Source organism: Carassius carassius, chromosome 48, assembly GCF_963082965.1.
Source record: "Carassius carassius chromosome 48, fCarCar2.1, whole genome shotgun sequence".
Lineage (NCBI taxonomy): Eukaryota > Metazoa > Chordata > Actinopteri > Cypriniformes > Cyprinidae > Carassius > Carassius carassius.
In genome coordinates this window covers 8,602,717-8,619,265 of record NC_081802.1, presented here as the reverse complement: position 1 = coordinate 8,619,265, position 16,549 = coordinate 8,602,717, and the positions used below count along the sequence as shown (strand labels likewise).

The window sequence follows — 16,549 nt, the reverse complement described above, 5'->3', positions numbered from 1 at the left end:
TGTAAATTAAGGTAGAAAATGTATCCTTGTGGTGCGGCTGACACAGAAGAGCTGTTTGCGTTCAACGGGTGTTTTACAAAATGGCACTATGGGGATGTGGGTAGAGACAGAAGAGATGACTTGTTAAATAAAGTCATTAGTTTTGTTTTCTCGTACAAAAAGTATTCTCGTCGCTTCATAACATTACAGTACAACCACTGATGGAAGATGAACTATTCTGATGATGCTTTTTATACTTTTCTGGACCTTGACACTGTTATTTACTTGGCAGTCTATGGGACAGATATAAGATTTTATGGGTTTGGAATGACATCGGGTAAGTGATAAATGACAAAATTTTCATTTTGGGGTGGAGTATCCCTTTAAGACATGGTTTAACAAGGACCAATGGGAGTTCGGGATAAAACAGAGTTAGTTTGTTACTGCAAACAGGATGTACCATGAGGAACAGTGTCCAAAGTCAGGCTGGGTGGTCTGATCGGAGAACTGAGTGTTGTAGGACTTCCTTTCTCCTCTGCAGATCCTGGTCCATCACAAACATCATCCAACACCTCCTCCATCGCCCGCTCCAACTGCTCACTCCCATTCCACGACATCTGACATAGAGGAAATGGCAGATGATGAATAAAATCTAGATTACTTTTAACGTCGCTCTTATTGACACACTGAAACAAACAGTAAAGAATGCTTAGCAGGCTGTGGAAAGAGACACCTTGAGCCTGGGTCTCCCCTCTGAGCTGGAGGGGGAGCCCCCAGCAGTGGGTGGCACAAGCACAAACTCCTCACTGGTGACGGTTGACACAGATTCAGTGGAGCCACTCACTCTACCCAGAGAGGAGCTGTCATCCATGATAGACTGGGACAGTCCGCCCGCTCGGCCCACTGCTGCTGCAATCCTACCAACAAGACAGACCTGTTAAACTAGGTACATTGTGGATTAAAAGATCTACTTTAACTTCTGCTATGTAAAACACTCAATGAGTTGATGGTTTTCTCTGTACTGGATTTCCTTGCATCTTAAACCTGCATTTAGCAATTTTAAGATATTATAAATTCAAACCAACATTGGCAGATATATATATATATATATATATATATATATATATGTGTGTGTGTGTGTGTGTGTGTGTGTGTGTGTGTGTGAGACGTATATATAAGTAACATTGTATACTATATACGTAACATAAATTTTCCCCCTGCCCACAAAGACTTGATGACATCATAAATGTCCCTTCAGAAGATGTTATTACATTTCAGAAGAAATTATGAAAATATCTTTCCTTTGGAATACAATATGATGTGGGAAATTTATTAAACAGTAAAAAATGTTCCATTTTGACATTTCACATCAACTTAGCTTTGGATACTAATCATGTTCATACTGAAAAAAAAACAAAAAAAAACAATCAATCAGCAATAAAGCACCAGGCACTTTTAGAGATTTACAGCAGTATCTTTTGAAAATTATATCAACCATCTAGTATTTCACACATTATCGCTGATTCAACAAAGCAAGTTCATGTTTATCGAGGTGTCATCTATCTGATTGCATTTTCACATCCTAAAGCGGCTCAGAGCAAAGACTCTGAAACCATCACTGATGTTCACACACAGTTTTTTCACACGTCAAAAAATAATTACATACTATTTCACAACTATCATGCGATGGTGATGATTATCTGAAACAAGTGCACAGCCAATATAGCAAATACGTTAATTTAACAGTTGGCTCCTTGAGTTCATATCAGGGGGTCACAGTGAGTGAAAGGGTCTTCACATTCACACACACACCAGTCATGTGGCCGTCATTCTCCATCAATTACAGCCATTGAAAAATGCACAGGACAAAAACATACGCTAACAGAAGGTCTCTGTGTGCCTTTCATTTTCATACATAGTAGTTCCTCGCTTGACATGAATAGAGAATGCATTTAGCTACCCGCTAAAGAGAACCAGTTAGTCATTCAAACTGAATTAGACGGCACCGAGAGGACACAAACTTTAAGCAATTACAAACTCATGGTCATTATTTTAGAATTAGCCAGTAAAGGAACTAACATTACTATTCACTACTTTGGATGTCAATTCACATCATGTTCTTTTGCTGTGGGGATCAGTACTAAACACCACCAAGAAGCTGGGAGGGTTAAACTGAGCCTGAGCCTCTCTGTCTCAGATGTTCAACCACAGATAAAACTGGTGCAGTTTACTTATTCTGGGTGTGTATTTCACAGTACTCTCTCTCTCTCTCTCTCACTCACTCACACACACTGCAGGCCTCAGCAGGAGAAACAGGCTTTGGAAACAACAGTTTATCCTCTATGCTTTCTGTAATACATACACCCATAATTTAAAGACAACAAACAGACACTGTACTAGTACAGTATTAGTTTCTACAACATGGCATAAACTACATGACACCATCTACAGCCAAGGCTTTCCTGCCACCCAACACAGTGTTTAAAGTTCAAAATCCAGAGTTATTTGTCTCTCTGTGGGAGTTTTCATTCAGGGCCAGCCATGATGTAATACAAGAAAATCTGCCCGGCAAATCACCCAGCAAAAACAGAACAGAAGAGTAATTGGAACAAACAGAGGAACTATATAATTAAGCAATAAGCCACATGGTTGTGCAGTACTGTGAATGTACAATATTACATTATTATTACAAATTGCATTATATGATTATATAAATATTATTCATTTTATCCTAACATTTAGATCATTATCAAAAGTAACATACTACATTTTAATGCATATTACTTACTAACAGATTTAAGTTTATTTTTTTTATATGTTAATATTGACAGACACACACATACATACATACATACATATACATCACACACACATACATACATACATACATATACATCACACACACATACATACATACATACATATACATCACACACACATACATACATATACATCACACACATACATACACACACACACACACACACACACACACATATACATACATACACATACACACACATATACATACATACACATACACACACATATATATATATATACACACACAAACACATATACACACACACACAAACACACATATACACACACATATTTATATATATACACATATACACACACACACACACACACACATATACACACACACATATATACACACACACACACACACACACACACACACACACATATATATATATATATATATATATATATAAAAATATATATAATAAATGACTTCTGTATTACGAAATTCTGTGTCATAAATATACGCACAGTAAGCAAACAGTATCACAAAACGAACCCTGTTTACCGAGCTGTTATGTCCAGCTATTTAAGAACAAATAAAATATAAATTTGAGGGAAATTCCCTGCAAAAACCATCAAAATATTAGCAGCTGACTAAACAGGGATTCAATGTAAGACAGGAAACGATTTCAAAAGCAAAAAAACAAAGCTGACTGACACCGTTTCGGACTACTAACATTTTTCATAACACACACAAACACAAACACAAACACAGCTAGTTAAAATCTGAAGTCAATGTGTGCTGTCAATGTGAAGCAGCTTAACTAACCTGAAGCTAGTCAGTTAGCAAGTTAGCCACCGCTAATAGCTCATTATCTGCCACTTTAACTTTAAAATAAGCGCTTACGAGCCTCGTAGGCTTTTAAACACTCCCACGCTGAATATAAAACGAAAACCGAGCGCGTGTCGTGTCAACGCGGATGTTTTTTTTCTTTCATTTTGGTGTTTGCTGCGAGTTTCCTGAGGAGGTGAAAAATCAACTTACTTGCTGAGAGTCTGTCAGCTGAGCGACGCGCGTGCACACGCAGAAACATCCGCAAACCTCATCAGCGCTCGCGCCGCATACGCGGGACGCAGGCGACGTCATCAGCGCCACTGTGTTTAGGTATTTAAGACAACAAAAATAGAATATATCATTAATACAAATTCATTTAATATAATAATGTACATAAAATACGTATTTTGTTTAAGTGCATTTCATGTCATTCATAAATAACATGAAACAAAATAATAATAATAATAATATTAATAATAAAACACTTAATATATAAAAACGCAAATATTATTAAGGCATTACAGTGTCTAAATAAAAACTAATTTCTGTGATAAATATATTTTTAAGTATTTTACGAAGAAGTGCCAATCTATTAGTTACCTTAAATATTTCTGTTATGTCATTATTAATACGAAATAATTCATTATTAAATTAACATTAATAAAAATGTATTTATCATAGTAAATTTAATTTATAATCCATAAAATAAATTGTAATTAAACAAAAAATAAAAAGTAGTAAATTTAATACAATTTATTATTTATTAAAAAAAACATGAAACAAAAGTACATAATAATTAAGCAATAAAAATATAAAAAAGCAAATATGATTAAAGCAAAATTCTGATTAAAATGTCAAAACTTTAAACTCTGTGATCTAAAATATTAGAAAATATATATGTTATAAAGAAGTGGTACAGAAAAGCTATTGTTAGCCTATAAAATATTTTTATATTACATTATTTGATATTAATACAAATTAATGTTAATAAAATGTATTTTTTGTACCTTTAATTTTTTTATAATTCATAAAATAAAATGAAACAAAAAACTACACTTAATACAAAAACAATACACTTAATAAAACACACAAAAAAGCTAATTTAGGTTAGAGCAAAAAAACTACAACTTTAACTTCTGTATAAAAGATCAAATAAAATAATAAAAGAAGTGGTAGATCCAAGCTATTATTATATTAATTATTATTATTAATATATTATGAAAATAATATAGTAGAACGTATTCTTAATTTATTTCTTTATTTGCTCAGTGGTTCATTTGTCAAACATTGCTCATGTTTTAAACAGTCTAAAGTAAAAATATTTTTCTTCACATAGAAAGTAACAGTTGCTACCAGTTATCATCATATCTTTGTCATTGACAGATATTTATGATCAAGCATAACAAATGAACTCAAACAAGTCTCAATAGAGGAACACATTACCCTTGACTAAACATGAGCCGCTGTTTGGCTAATAAAAGTTTGGTGAAACCATGTTTACAAACAAACAGAATAATTGAAATAGAATCATTTAAATATTCAAACTTTTGCATTGTAATAAAAGAAAGTGTATCAGAAACACATCACTACATTACCTCAAACATTCAAACAGATTACACTGATCTTGCATAGAAATGTCTAAAAAAAAATTTAATTAAAGATAAAGTGTGTGATTTATGCACTCCTGGCGCCACCAAGTGGAATTGCAAAAAAAAAAAAAAAAAATCTAAATTGAAATAAAATCAAACATGTTTTATTGTGGCACAATAACAAAATGTTCTTGTGTAGGATAGCCCTCATACATTAGCCCATTACAGGAAGCCCAGTTTTTGAAGGCTGCTTAGAAAACTAGGAGCCCTTTTTTAAATTTTTTTATATATTCCATTTTTTTTTTCTCAATCAGTATTTTTGTCTTGACAACACCTTAAAATAGATGTTAAAACTTCAAAGAATAATGATTTTGTTTATTTAATGTTTATTTTTATTCCATTGTTGTTTTTGTTCTATTTTATTTTATATTTTATTTGTTTATTTTTGTTCATTGTTTTTGAAAAACGGCAGATTGTTTTCTTTTGTTTTAGCCCTTCACTCTAGAAAACAATTCTTTTCCAGAATGCCTTGAAATCTGTATTTTTGTTTTGTTTTCCTTAAAAAACATTTAAACACCTTTTGAAAAAGGGTAAGATGTTAAAACTTATCTTCAGAGATTCTATTTTGTTTATCTAATTTGTTATTTAATTTTAATTGTTTATTTTTATTGCATTGTTTGTTTATTTCATTTCATTGTTCGCTGTTGTCCATTGTTTTTGAAAATGGACAGATTTTTTTCTTGATTTAGCACAAATCTAACTTCTAGTTTAATGAAGTCTACTAAAATAACAGGAAAAATGTAACATAAAAGACTAATTCAAGATATAAAAAAAGCCTTATCTTGCACAAGTTTGCTTCTCAAGTGCATTTATCTTATTTTAAGTATGCTTAGTTTTAAAAAACAAGACAAAAATACAGATAAATCATTTTTATCAGTGTTAATTAAAGTCTAATCAACTCAGGAAGAACCAATTTATGTCATTTTCTACAAAACATTATTGATTTCAATTTACTGCTAGACAGATAAAATGTAAAAACTGAGTACTTTCTGTCCCCATTCACTCTGTTTTGTACACAGAAGAAACATTAGGGTTGATTTCGGTGGACGGCACTGATCAGACATCAGTGCTTATGGCACGTGTGTTGCAGTAGAGGTCCGGATAGCTTCGAGAGCTCAGCGATGCGCTGTGCAAAGAAGGAAGGGTGAGAGACAGGCACGGGTTTTCAAACTGGGATGGCATATAAGTGATCCGTTCGGCCCCGTTCCGCGTTTCGTCCATGGTGCTGATGTAAAATGGAGAGCTGTATGGGGAGCAGGTGGGGCAGAAGCGCTGCGGTGGTGTGGGCTCCGGCGACAGGGAGAGCGGGTTAGAGGTGACCCCATCCAGCCCAGATGTGCTGCATGCATTGCAGGCAAACTGAGGTTGTGAGCAAACAGCATCTGGATCAGATCCATTCTTCTTACAGCAATAATTCTAGAAGAAAAACAAGGCTAGTCAGTCTGTAAGACAGATAGGAATTCCATAGGACATCACTGGAGAAATGAATGAATGAAAAATTATTTTTGTTGTTGTTGTTGTTTTTTAATTACAGGAGCACTAACTTTTTCATACAAGGTCACCAAAACCAAAAGAAAATATATATAGAATTTATTTTTAATAAATATATCATATTAAATAAAGTCAAATTAAATAAAGTGTTTATAAATAAAAAAAACTCACTGACTTCATTTACAGCTACAGTATAAAAAAAAACCAATATAAAAATTAATTAAATAAAAAAATCCACTACTGTTAATGTTTTAAATAAAAATAAAAAGCAATTAAGTTGATCAAACTCTATATCATACTGTTGTACTATTGTTATCATTATAAATATTAATAAGGTATTAAAATGTATAAATAAAAATAATTAAAATCTGTCAAAAATAATAATAAAAATAATAATATATTAAACAGTGTTATTTTATTTAGTGTATAAATAAAATGAAAATCATTCAAATGTATAATAATAATATATATATATATATATATATATATATATATATATATATATATATATATATAATATTTAATTAACTTAAAAAAAACCTACACCTTACTGTTTCATTATTGTATCATTATAAATAAAATTATTAAAACTTATGAATAAAATAAAAACTTGATTCATGAAAAATCACCCAAATCTATCTGTTTTTTTTTTTTGTTGTTGTTTTGTTTTGTTTATTCACAAAATTCAATGCACAGAGGAAAATATCTATCATTATTTTTGAGCTTTAAAGGGATACTCCACTCCAAAATGAGAATGTTGTCATTAATCACGTACCCCCATGTCATTCCAAACCCGTAAAAGCTACATTTGTCTTCGGAACACAATTTAAGATATTTTGGATGAAAACCGGGAGGCTTGTGACAGTCCCATAGACTGCCAAGTAAATAACAGTGTCAAATTACTATAACATTGTGAAACGAAGAGAATACTTTTTTGTACTCAAAAAAAACAAAAAAGACTATATTCAACAATTCGGTTGAACCACTGATGGCAGATGGAGTATTCTGATGATGCTTTTCATACTTTTCTGGAACTTGACAGCGTAATTTACTTGGCAGTCTATGGGACAGTCACAAGCCTCCCGGTTTTTGTCCAAAAATATCTTAAATTGTGTTCCGAAGACGATCAAAGCTTTCACAGGTTTGGAGCAACATGGGGCTAAATGATTAATGAGAAGATTTTCATTTTGATGTGGAGTACCCCTTTATGTTATGAAGCGCGCGCTCACCTGAAGTCGACAGTAACAGAGCACGACAATGATACACAGGAGTATCACCGTCGCGAGAATTCCTCCGGTTATAACCACAGTTCCAGCTGTCATCCGACCTGATCTCCATGAAACTCTAGACGTGAACACACACAGACTGACTGTCAGACCATTTGTACAGGTGTTAGGTGAGCATGCCAAACGACCACTTTTTTGAGATCCAATACTTCGGGTGCAATGTGTCACAATGTCCGCAAGATGGCACTGCAAAACCACACACACACACAAAAAAATCATGCATAAATCTAACGTATGAAGCGACATGTTAGTTCAGACAGATGCGTTGTCAGTGTTCATCTAGTTTGATTCAGCACGTGCTGACAGAGGAAGTGTCGGGTCAAGCTGCCCGGTGCGATTGAGTTTGACCAGCACTGCAGATCTGATTAAGGAGCCGCACTGATGAAATGCAATCATCCAGTTTGAGGAGAGAAATGAAGCCTCACAGAGAACTGACAAACAGAGAGACACACACACCTGCTTTATATGAATTGCTTTTAATATCCTTAATTTATACACCACTTTGGATAAAAGCACCTATGAATTAATGTAAAACAAGATCTTTCCAGTCAAATTTTTTTATCTGCCTAATGCAAAAAGCACAAGCTAAGTTGATGCTGGGGTTGAGAACTAAATCCAGCACAGAACATGCCTAGAAGACTAACATGTGATGCATCTTTTAGCAATTCCACTCACACACACGAACCGAAGCAGGCTGGATGCTGACACATGCATCTGTATTCAGACCCATCTGAGATGATACTAAACTATTAATGAGCACTTTATGAATTATTATACGCTGTTTTACAGGAATCTATAAAGTGCTTAAAATGAAATGTAGCTTGACAGTTTAGTAGTGCAATTAATCTGGAAAAGTCATGGATGAATGTTAAAAAACGTTGGCAGAAAACCTGCAGTTTGTGTCATTTTTCATATTAGTAATCTGAAATAGAAAGATAATATAAAAGTTTTTTTTTATAAGGATGGGTATACATTTTTTATATCAAGTGAAAAGTGCCAGCATATGAATTCTCTCCAGAATTACGCTTCGAGATGCAAGAATGTGGTGCTGTTTCCCAGAATGCAATGAGCACAACTCAGTGCAATAATATACACTGCAATATTATTTAATGGAACAATAAAGGAGATTTTACTAATATATTTTTTTAAATCAGTTATCTCAAAATAAAGCAAAATCCAAAATAAAAAATACATAAAAATGAAAAATGAAATAAAATGACATTTAAAAACGTCCTCCAATTAAATTATATATATATATATATATATATATATATATATATATATATATATATATATATATATATATATATATATATATGGGATCTTAATCCTTTTTAAGTGATGTCAATATTGCATTTTTCACAAATAAATTAATGACTTATAAATGGCCTGTACAAGTGTACATAATATATACAGTATTTATGCATAAATATGCAATAATCTCCTGTCTAAATTTTATCCAGTGCTGTCAAAAATGTCTCAAAGATTCAGTTCTGTTCATCATTATTAACCTTCATGTTGTTTCAAACCTGTTAGACTGTCCTTCTTCTGTGGATGACAAAAGGAGATATTTTGAAGAATGTACATGCTGCTCTTTTCCATGTAATAAAAGTACATATATTGACAAGTTGTCAAATTTCAAAAATAACAAGAAACAAAAAAGCTCAACTTAGTATTCAGCAACTAAAAAAGTACTCAAAAACTAAAAAATAAATTGTTTCCAAACTTTTCAAAATATATATATATTCACCGTCCATATATGTCTGCCCTCTCACACTTTCAGATTTTTGTGTTTCAGCAGGGATGTTCAAAGCTGATTGGGTTGCTACTCTGGCCTGGGCTGCTTCTCTTTTCAAGAGCCTGTTCAATCGAATTCTTTCGGCTGGTGTTTCTTATAACCTTCATCTCAGTTGGTTGCCTTTGATAGATTTTATGGAAAGCACTCACGATTTAAAAAAAAATTAAAGAGCAAAGTAAATATCAAAATACATCTAATATGCTGTTACTTCACAAGCATGGATGGATATTTCTTGTCAATAGTTTTCAAGAAAATTTTTAAATATAACCAACTGCTGCTCATATTTACCACTGTTATGCAAAATTCTAAAGTCAAAAGCCAGTCATTTAAATGGCAATCCAAGCGATTGGGAATTTCACTCAAGAGCAACACATTTGCCCAAGCAGATTTCACAGCAGGTTCAAGCTTTTCAAGCAAATTTGCCATGCTAACCAACCGAAAGCTGCTTGCTTCGAAAGCATCTTAAGTGGTGCTTTGTGAATCACTGCATTATTGACAATAAAATAAAATATAAACAATTAGAGGAAAACAAACTAAATGAAAAGTTGAAGCACTAAAATTATAACTGAAAATAAATAATAAAATTATTTGACACATAAAATTAAATGAATAAGGATTCAACTAAAATCTAAATAAAGACAAAAAAATTGCTTGGAATTAAATGACAGATAAGTAAAATTGGTAATAAATAATAATAATAATAAAAAACTGAACTGAAACTAAAATAAAAATAGAGAAATTCTAAATAACAGTATGTAAAAAATACAAAAAACAAATAAAAAACAAAAAATTAAATGATTAAAAATTTAACAAAAATGTAAATATATACTAACTTAATATATAAATAAAAAACTATAGTATACTAAAATAAATAATACTAAAACAAAAATAATACATAATAATATTAAATGAAAAACAAAGTAAACTAAAATTAGAAATGTTGTCTTGGCAGCTAACTGAAATAGTCGAGTCGAAGCACTAAAATTACTTTATAACTGGAATTCAACCAACACACCTAAACCTGAAATGTAAAACATTTAAATAGTAATATAAAAACAAGTTGAACTTTAATAAATAGAAATGATGGGGAAAAACACATTACAAAATTCAATGAATTAACTTAAATTAAAATGAAAACTACAAATACAGACACTGGGAAAAAAAATATAAAGCAAATAAGTAAATGTGGAAATAAGAAATAATAATAACTAAAAAATAAAACGAAACTAAAACTAAATAGTATACATACACACACACCATAAAATGGATATTGATATATTATACAAATAAAAAACATGATTAAAAATGAAGCTAAAATGAAAACTGAAAATATAAAATAAATACTTATTTACAATGTAAATAAATTAAACTAAATTTAAATAAATAATAAATGAACCCTAAACAGTAAAATGGGCTGTATTTTATTAACTAAATAACTGAATAAAAAAAACATAAAAGCTTATTCAAAATATTAATAAAAACTATAGTATATTAAAGTAGTACATAAATAATAATAAAATAACACTGTTCAAATTTACAGATAATGTACATCCAATAAATGTATGTTTTTTCCTCCAATCTTCTTTTGATTTACGACTATGTATCTCTCGGTTCACTATACTGACATGCTAGGAGCTAAATGTGATTGGCAGACTAAGAAGAAATGAAATTAAAGAATGTAACCCTGTTACCATCATTTCCAGCAGGTTATCCACCTCTGCAAATGTACATGTGTATGTGAAACAATGGAATCACTATTAGAGAGCTTAAACTCAACGGACTATGATAAAGACATCTGGATTATCTTGTGCATGGACACATCGCACATCTGCTCAGTTCTGCATGTTGTGGCATGTTTAAATGCACTTCTAATGTAAAAATCTGTATTCTGTTCTTCCACTCAGAGCCATGTTCAACAGTCAGAACACATACTGTATTAGCCCATACATCCTCCACAATCCCATCATGCCTCTGCTTGTAGCCTGAGGGCACATGGGCCAGCGACTGCAGGATTTATAGAGGTTTTAAATGCCATTCCAAGGTCAATCCCAACTGTATTAGAGAGCAGCTCCAATATCATACAGCTTCAAACTATGACCTCTTATTCAGAATTTTATAATGGGCAGTGCTCTTTAGAAGCGGATTTCATTTCACACACCAACAAACCAAACATCAACATAATATGCATTCAGATTTGATTTATGCATTCAGACTTTTTTCATAGTTTTTATTTAATCACAGCACATTCATTTAATCATGAATCAACTATATAATGATTCAACGTATGTAGTTATAAAGACAAATATATTTTTTAAATGTCACATTTGGCCAATTTGTCACAGGTTGTGTATATTTATGTAAAATTTGATATTACGCTAAATATAAGGTGGGAAATATATATTTATTTTTATTTTAAAAAATTACCGTATCAAAACCACATATGTGATAATAACTTAAGAAATAATTTATATGTGTGTTTTGTTGTTAATAACAAAAATTATCATTTTCAAATAGATTTATATATATATATATATATATATATATATATATATATATATATATATATATATATATATATATATAATTATTATTATTATATATATTATTATATAACTGAACCAATCTATAAAATTGCAGAAATTTTATCTATTTGATAACATTATATAATAAAACTTTATGGTCTTTATATAAATCTAATATACAAATAAGAATAATATTAAAACTTGATTCATTATTCATATTTATATTTCAACCATTAATAATAATTATAGATTATTCAAATTAATAATAATAATAATAATAATAATAATAAAAACTAAACTAAACCGATCAATAAAACTGTGGAATTTTGGTCTATTTGATAACATTATTTAATACAAATTTACAGACTGTATATTATTATTATAAAGAATAATAATACAATATTATTATAACATGATAATAATAATAATAATAATAATAATAATAATATCAAAATAATAATACTTTAATCTATAATTTTCATCAAAATTATTTATATTTATATTTCAATAATGAATCATTATTATAATTATTTGAATGACTAACAATTAATAATAATATTAATTATATATATACATACACACACACACACACACACACACATATATATATATATATAAACTTAAACTTAAATTTAAGTTATATATTAACTTAAATTTACAAAATTTATGCATAGCAGACGCTTTTATCCAAAGCGACTTACAGTGCATTCAGGCTTTTCAATTTTTACCTATCATGTGTTCCCGGGGAATCGAACCCCCAACCTATTAATAATAAATACTTCAATTTACCATTTTTTATCAAAAAGAGAAGAAAATTTTATTCTATGAACTAATAAGACTGATTCACTGAAAGAAAAAAAATACACACTGCTGCAAATGAAGAAAATAGTACATTTGACTGACAATACTGTCCTAAAATATCTTAAAGTTAGTCATTTGGTGGTATAATCTCTGGCTCTCCACATTAGTTGTTGGCTGGCTCTGCTCTGAACTGGCTTTAATTCATTTCTACTACAGAGGGCTGGGAAGCAGCTCACTGCATTAACCAATTTCCAGCCCCTGAGGCCCATAAACCAACTCCTAGTGTTTGATGCCAGAGCAATGACCTTTTGAAGACTGATATCTTGTTACAACACTTGTAACTCAGAGAACAGAATATAAATCCCTCACTTTCTTAGTAACATATTATTATTATTATTATATTTTAAATAAGTAAAAAAAAGTTGTGGTCAGGTATTGAGTTAGACAGCCTCTGGAAAGGTTCTTATTTCTGTTGTTCTCCTCACAGAATGCATTTGCATTTTGCTTGGCCTCGAAGCCCAGATGCAATCAGCATCTCTGTTAGAAAATGTCTCCTCTGAGATTAATGCAAAGACGGATGTACATTCATGTAAATTATGTGACATGCAATCGTAAAACAAAATAGCACAGAGATCTATAGGGAGGAAACCCAACTTCTTTCCATCCGAGATGATCCAGGTATAACATTTCTATCAGATTTAGGTTAAATTTTGGTTTAGGGTTTGAGTTAAGTTTAAGGACGGGGTTAGATCTATGAACAACATTCCAATCAACCATCACTTTCACCTTAAACTGTTAAACCACAAGAGAAAGAAGATTCTCTTGCTTAATAAAGGCGGAGTGATTCGCTTCAACCTACGGACTTAAAAAACTACCCCCGTCAACCATAGATATGTATACGCATCATTAGCAACTGTTTCTATGGGCCGCTATACAAAAGCCGTCCGCCATATTGGAAGGGTCAACTTCAAAGTCATTCACCAATTACCATAATAATCAATTAATATTTGAAGATACCACAATCCTTACATATCTATGGTTACGCCCCTCTCTTGCAATTTCACCAGTGAAAGGTTATCCCATTTCTTTGGGAATATAAAGGGGTCATATTTCAAGTTTTCCTTTCTCTTTGGAGTGTTACAAGCTCTTGGTGCATAAAGAAAGATCTGTAAAGTTGCAAACCCTAAAGTCTCAATCCCAAAGAGATATTCTTTATAAAAGTTAAGACTTGTCCACACCCCCCTAAAACGCCTTGTTTAAACACGCCCCCACATGTCTACATCACAATGTGGGAAGATTTGCAAAATGCATAACGTTTCGTTGTGAAAGCAAAAATACTTTGTTTGGTCTTCCAAAAGAGGACACGACTAGAAATCAGTGAGTAAGTCGAATTTACAACACTGTTCCAGAACAATTCAACCCAAATATTCAGATGATCCTGGGAGGGTAGACTGCAATGCTCTGTCAATGGTCCGACTCACAGTCTGTAAGTATGTTTTCATATGTAAAGGATTTGCTACTGATAATTCAAACGTGATTTTTGAGCAACAGTTCTCAATTCCAGACCTCGCGCTTATGTTTACACGACGCAATGCAATGCAATATGTAAAAACATAGTATAAGTCATTATAATCCGTAATTATGTCCCCACTCGATGCAACAAATGGCTCATTTGTAATGGGTTTTATTGGTTTTGTCTCATCACGCCAGTGTTCTGACTGGGACGCGTATCACCGGATAGCAAGGGATGTAACATTTCCATCACACCCTTGAGGCATTCGGCCAATCACAAAGCACTGGATAGCTGGCCAATCAGAGCACACCTTGCTTTACATACTGATAAGCTTTGTGGTGAAACAATAATGTACAGTATGTGGAAAATAATGTGTTTTTTAACCTTAAACCACATAAACACATTTCATTACAGCAAATACACAAAATAATGTTCTTTTTAGAAACATCATATGAGCCCTTTAAATCCCGGTGGGTTTTAACAGACATGGGCTGGGCAGGTTTGTGGCATCTTCGAATATTTATTGATTATTATGATAAGTGATGTCAAGTTGACCATTGCAAGTAAAACTGTGGACTTGGCAACACTGGTTCGCTTTCAGATGCTATTTGCTGTACAAAACAGCTCTTGATATTGGAAACTGGTATTTCTTATCATTTTATTTTAGTATATTGTCGTAATTATTACCTATTGCCATGGTTACCTGGTTACGTTTTTTATTCGGGAAATATCTTTTAAATAGATAAATATACACACAATCTGACCACATTCTCCAACGTGATGTAAAAAAATAAAATAAATAATAATAACAACCACATAACCTTTATTAAATAGCAGATTCATGACTAAATGTGACTGTTTTGTATAACACTATATCTAACTTCTAGCTCTAACAAACATAGAATGCATTACATTAAGACATTTTAACAATGTAAAAATAATATAAATGTGTAGCGTTACAAAAATCAATATGGTCATCATTACAATACCACATTTGGATAAGGAAATGAATCGGTTTTAGATACCTCCAAATCAAATTTTCTAGAACACAGATGAAGAGGATGTGAAAAGAGGAATCCAGTCGTACCTTCAGTGAACGTCTGTATGTTTGGAGAGAGATCTGAAGACGAGCGCTCGATCACACCATCTCTCACCCGGTTATTTCCACAAAATGGGGATAAAAATTTGTTCTCCACACCTGGAATCTGTCAGGATGTCCCAGGATTGCTGTAATGCCCACGCAAGAACAGAAATACGTTAGCGAAAGGAGGAGTTATCTGTCACTCCCTGCGCGCGGAGAGACTGGAGGAGACGCGCGCGCTCAGATTAAGTGTCCGAAGATGAATACTTTACTCTATAAAGGTCAGAGACTACCATACGTCAGGCAGAGAAGACATGTGGGCGTTTTCCACTAAAGTTTAATTGAAACAGTTTCACTGAGCATAATATAAAAACTAGAATATATATATATATATATAAAACATTTAAAAAAACACGGCCCTAAACAGATTCTAAGCTCGGAGTGTGTGTCATTATGGCAATAGCGCTATTATTAAGTACTAACTGTGAATAATATTAATTTTCTATAATAATTCTATAAACAAATCATTAATATCGAGTAATTAACGTTTCGGACAAAAAAAATCGTTAGTATGTTTGTATATTTCTTCTCAGCCAATCAAAGAAGCCGAGTAGTCAAAGCACGGGAATGGATTCACGTAGCTAATGGAATGGAGCGAAAGCGAGTTCTTGTCCACACTCAAAAGCGTTCCGTTATCACCATATATATATATATGATAACTAATGTTCTCTACAATTAGTAAGTCCACACATAAACGCTTTCCCAAAGAGTACCACAGGAAAGCCTGGGGACAGAACAACAGGTCTCTATGGTAACCAGTTGCAT

At 32.1% G+C, this 16,549-nt stretch overlaps 2 protein-coding genes across 4 annotated transcripts in view; both read right to left on the bottom strand.

Moving 5' to 3' along the window:
- The window catches only part of LOC132131899 (rab GTPase-activating protein 1-like), a 97,159-nt gene extending 93,269 nt beyond the window's left edge, over positions 1–3,890 (bottom strand). Inside the window, exons 1-3 of one of the 3 annotated variants that reach the window (XM_059544051.1) lie at positions 3,794–3,890; positions 713–896; positions 440–596 (exon numbers count right to left, since the gene is read on the bottom strand). In XM_059544051.1, coding sequence (XP_059400034.1) covers positions 440–596; positions 713–850 — 295 coding nt within the window. In that variant the 5' untranslated portion in view covers positions 851–896; positions 3,794–3,890. Of the gene's footprint in view, positions 1–439; positions 597–712; positions 897–3,577; positions 3,719–3,793 lie in introns of those variants that run through there. The other 2 variants (XM_059544052.1, XM_059544050.1) reach the window with 2 other exon arrangements.
- Positions 3,891–4,844: 954 nt separating this feature from the next.
- Positions 4,845–15,962, bottom strand: LOC132131448 (protein FAM163A-like). Its single transcript, XM_059543472.1, has 3 exons — positions 15,731–15,962; positions 7,953–8,067; positions 4,845–6,648 (listed from the first exon to the last, which is right to left on the bottom strand). The coding sequence occupies exons 2-3, from the start codon at positions 8,043–8,045 to the stop codon at positions 6,289–6,291; spliced, it is 453 nt and encodes a 150-aa protein (XP_059399455.1). The 5' UTR covers positions 8,046–8,067; positions 15,731–15,962; the 3' UTR covers positions 4,845–6,288.
- Positions 15,963–16,549: the final 587 nt, after the last annotated feature.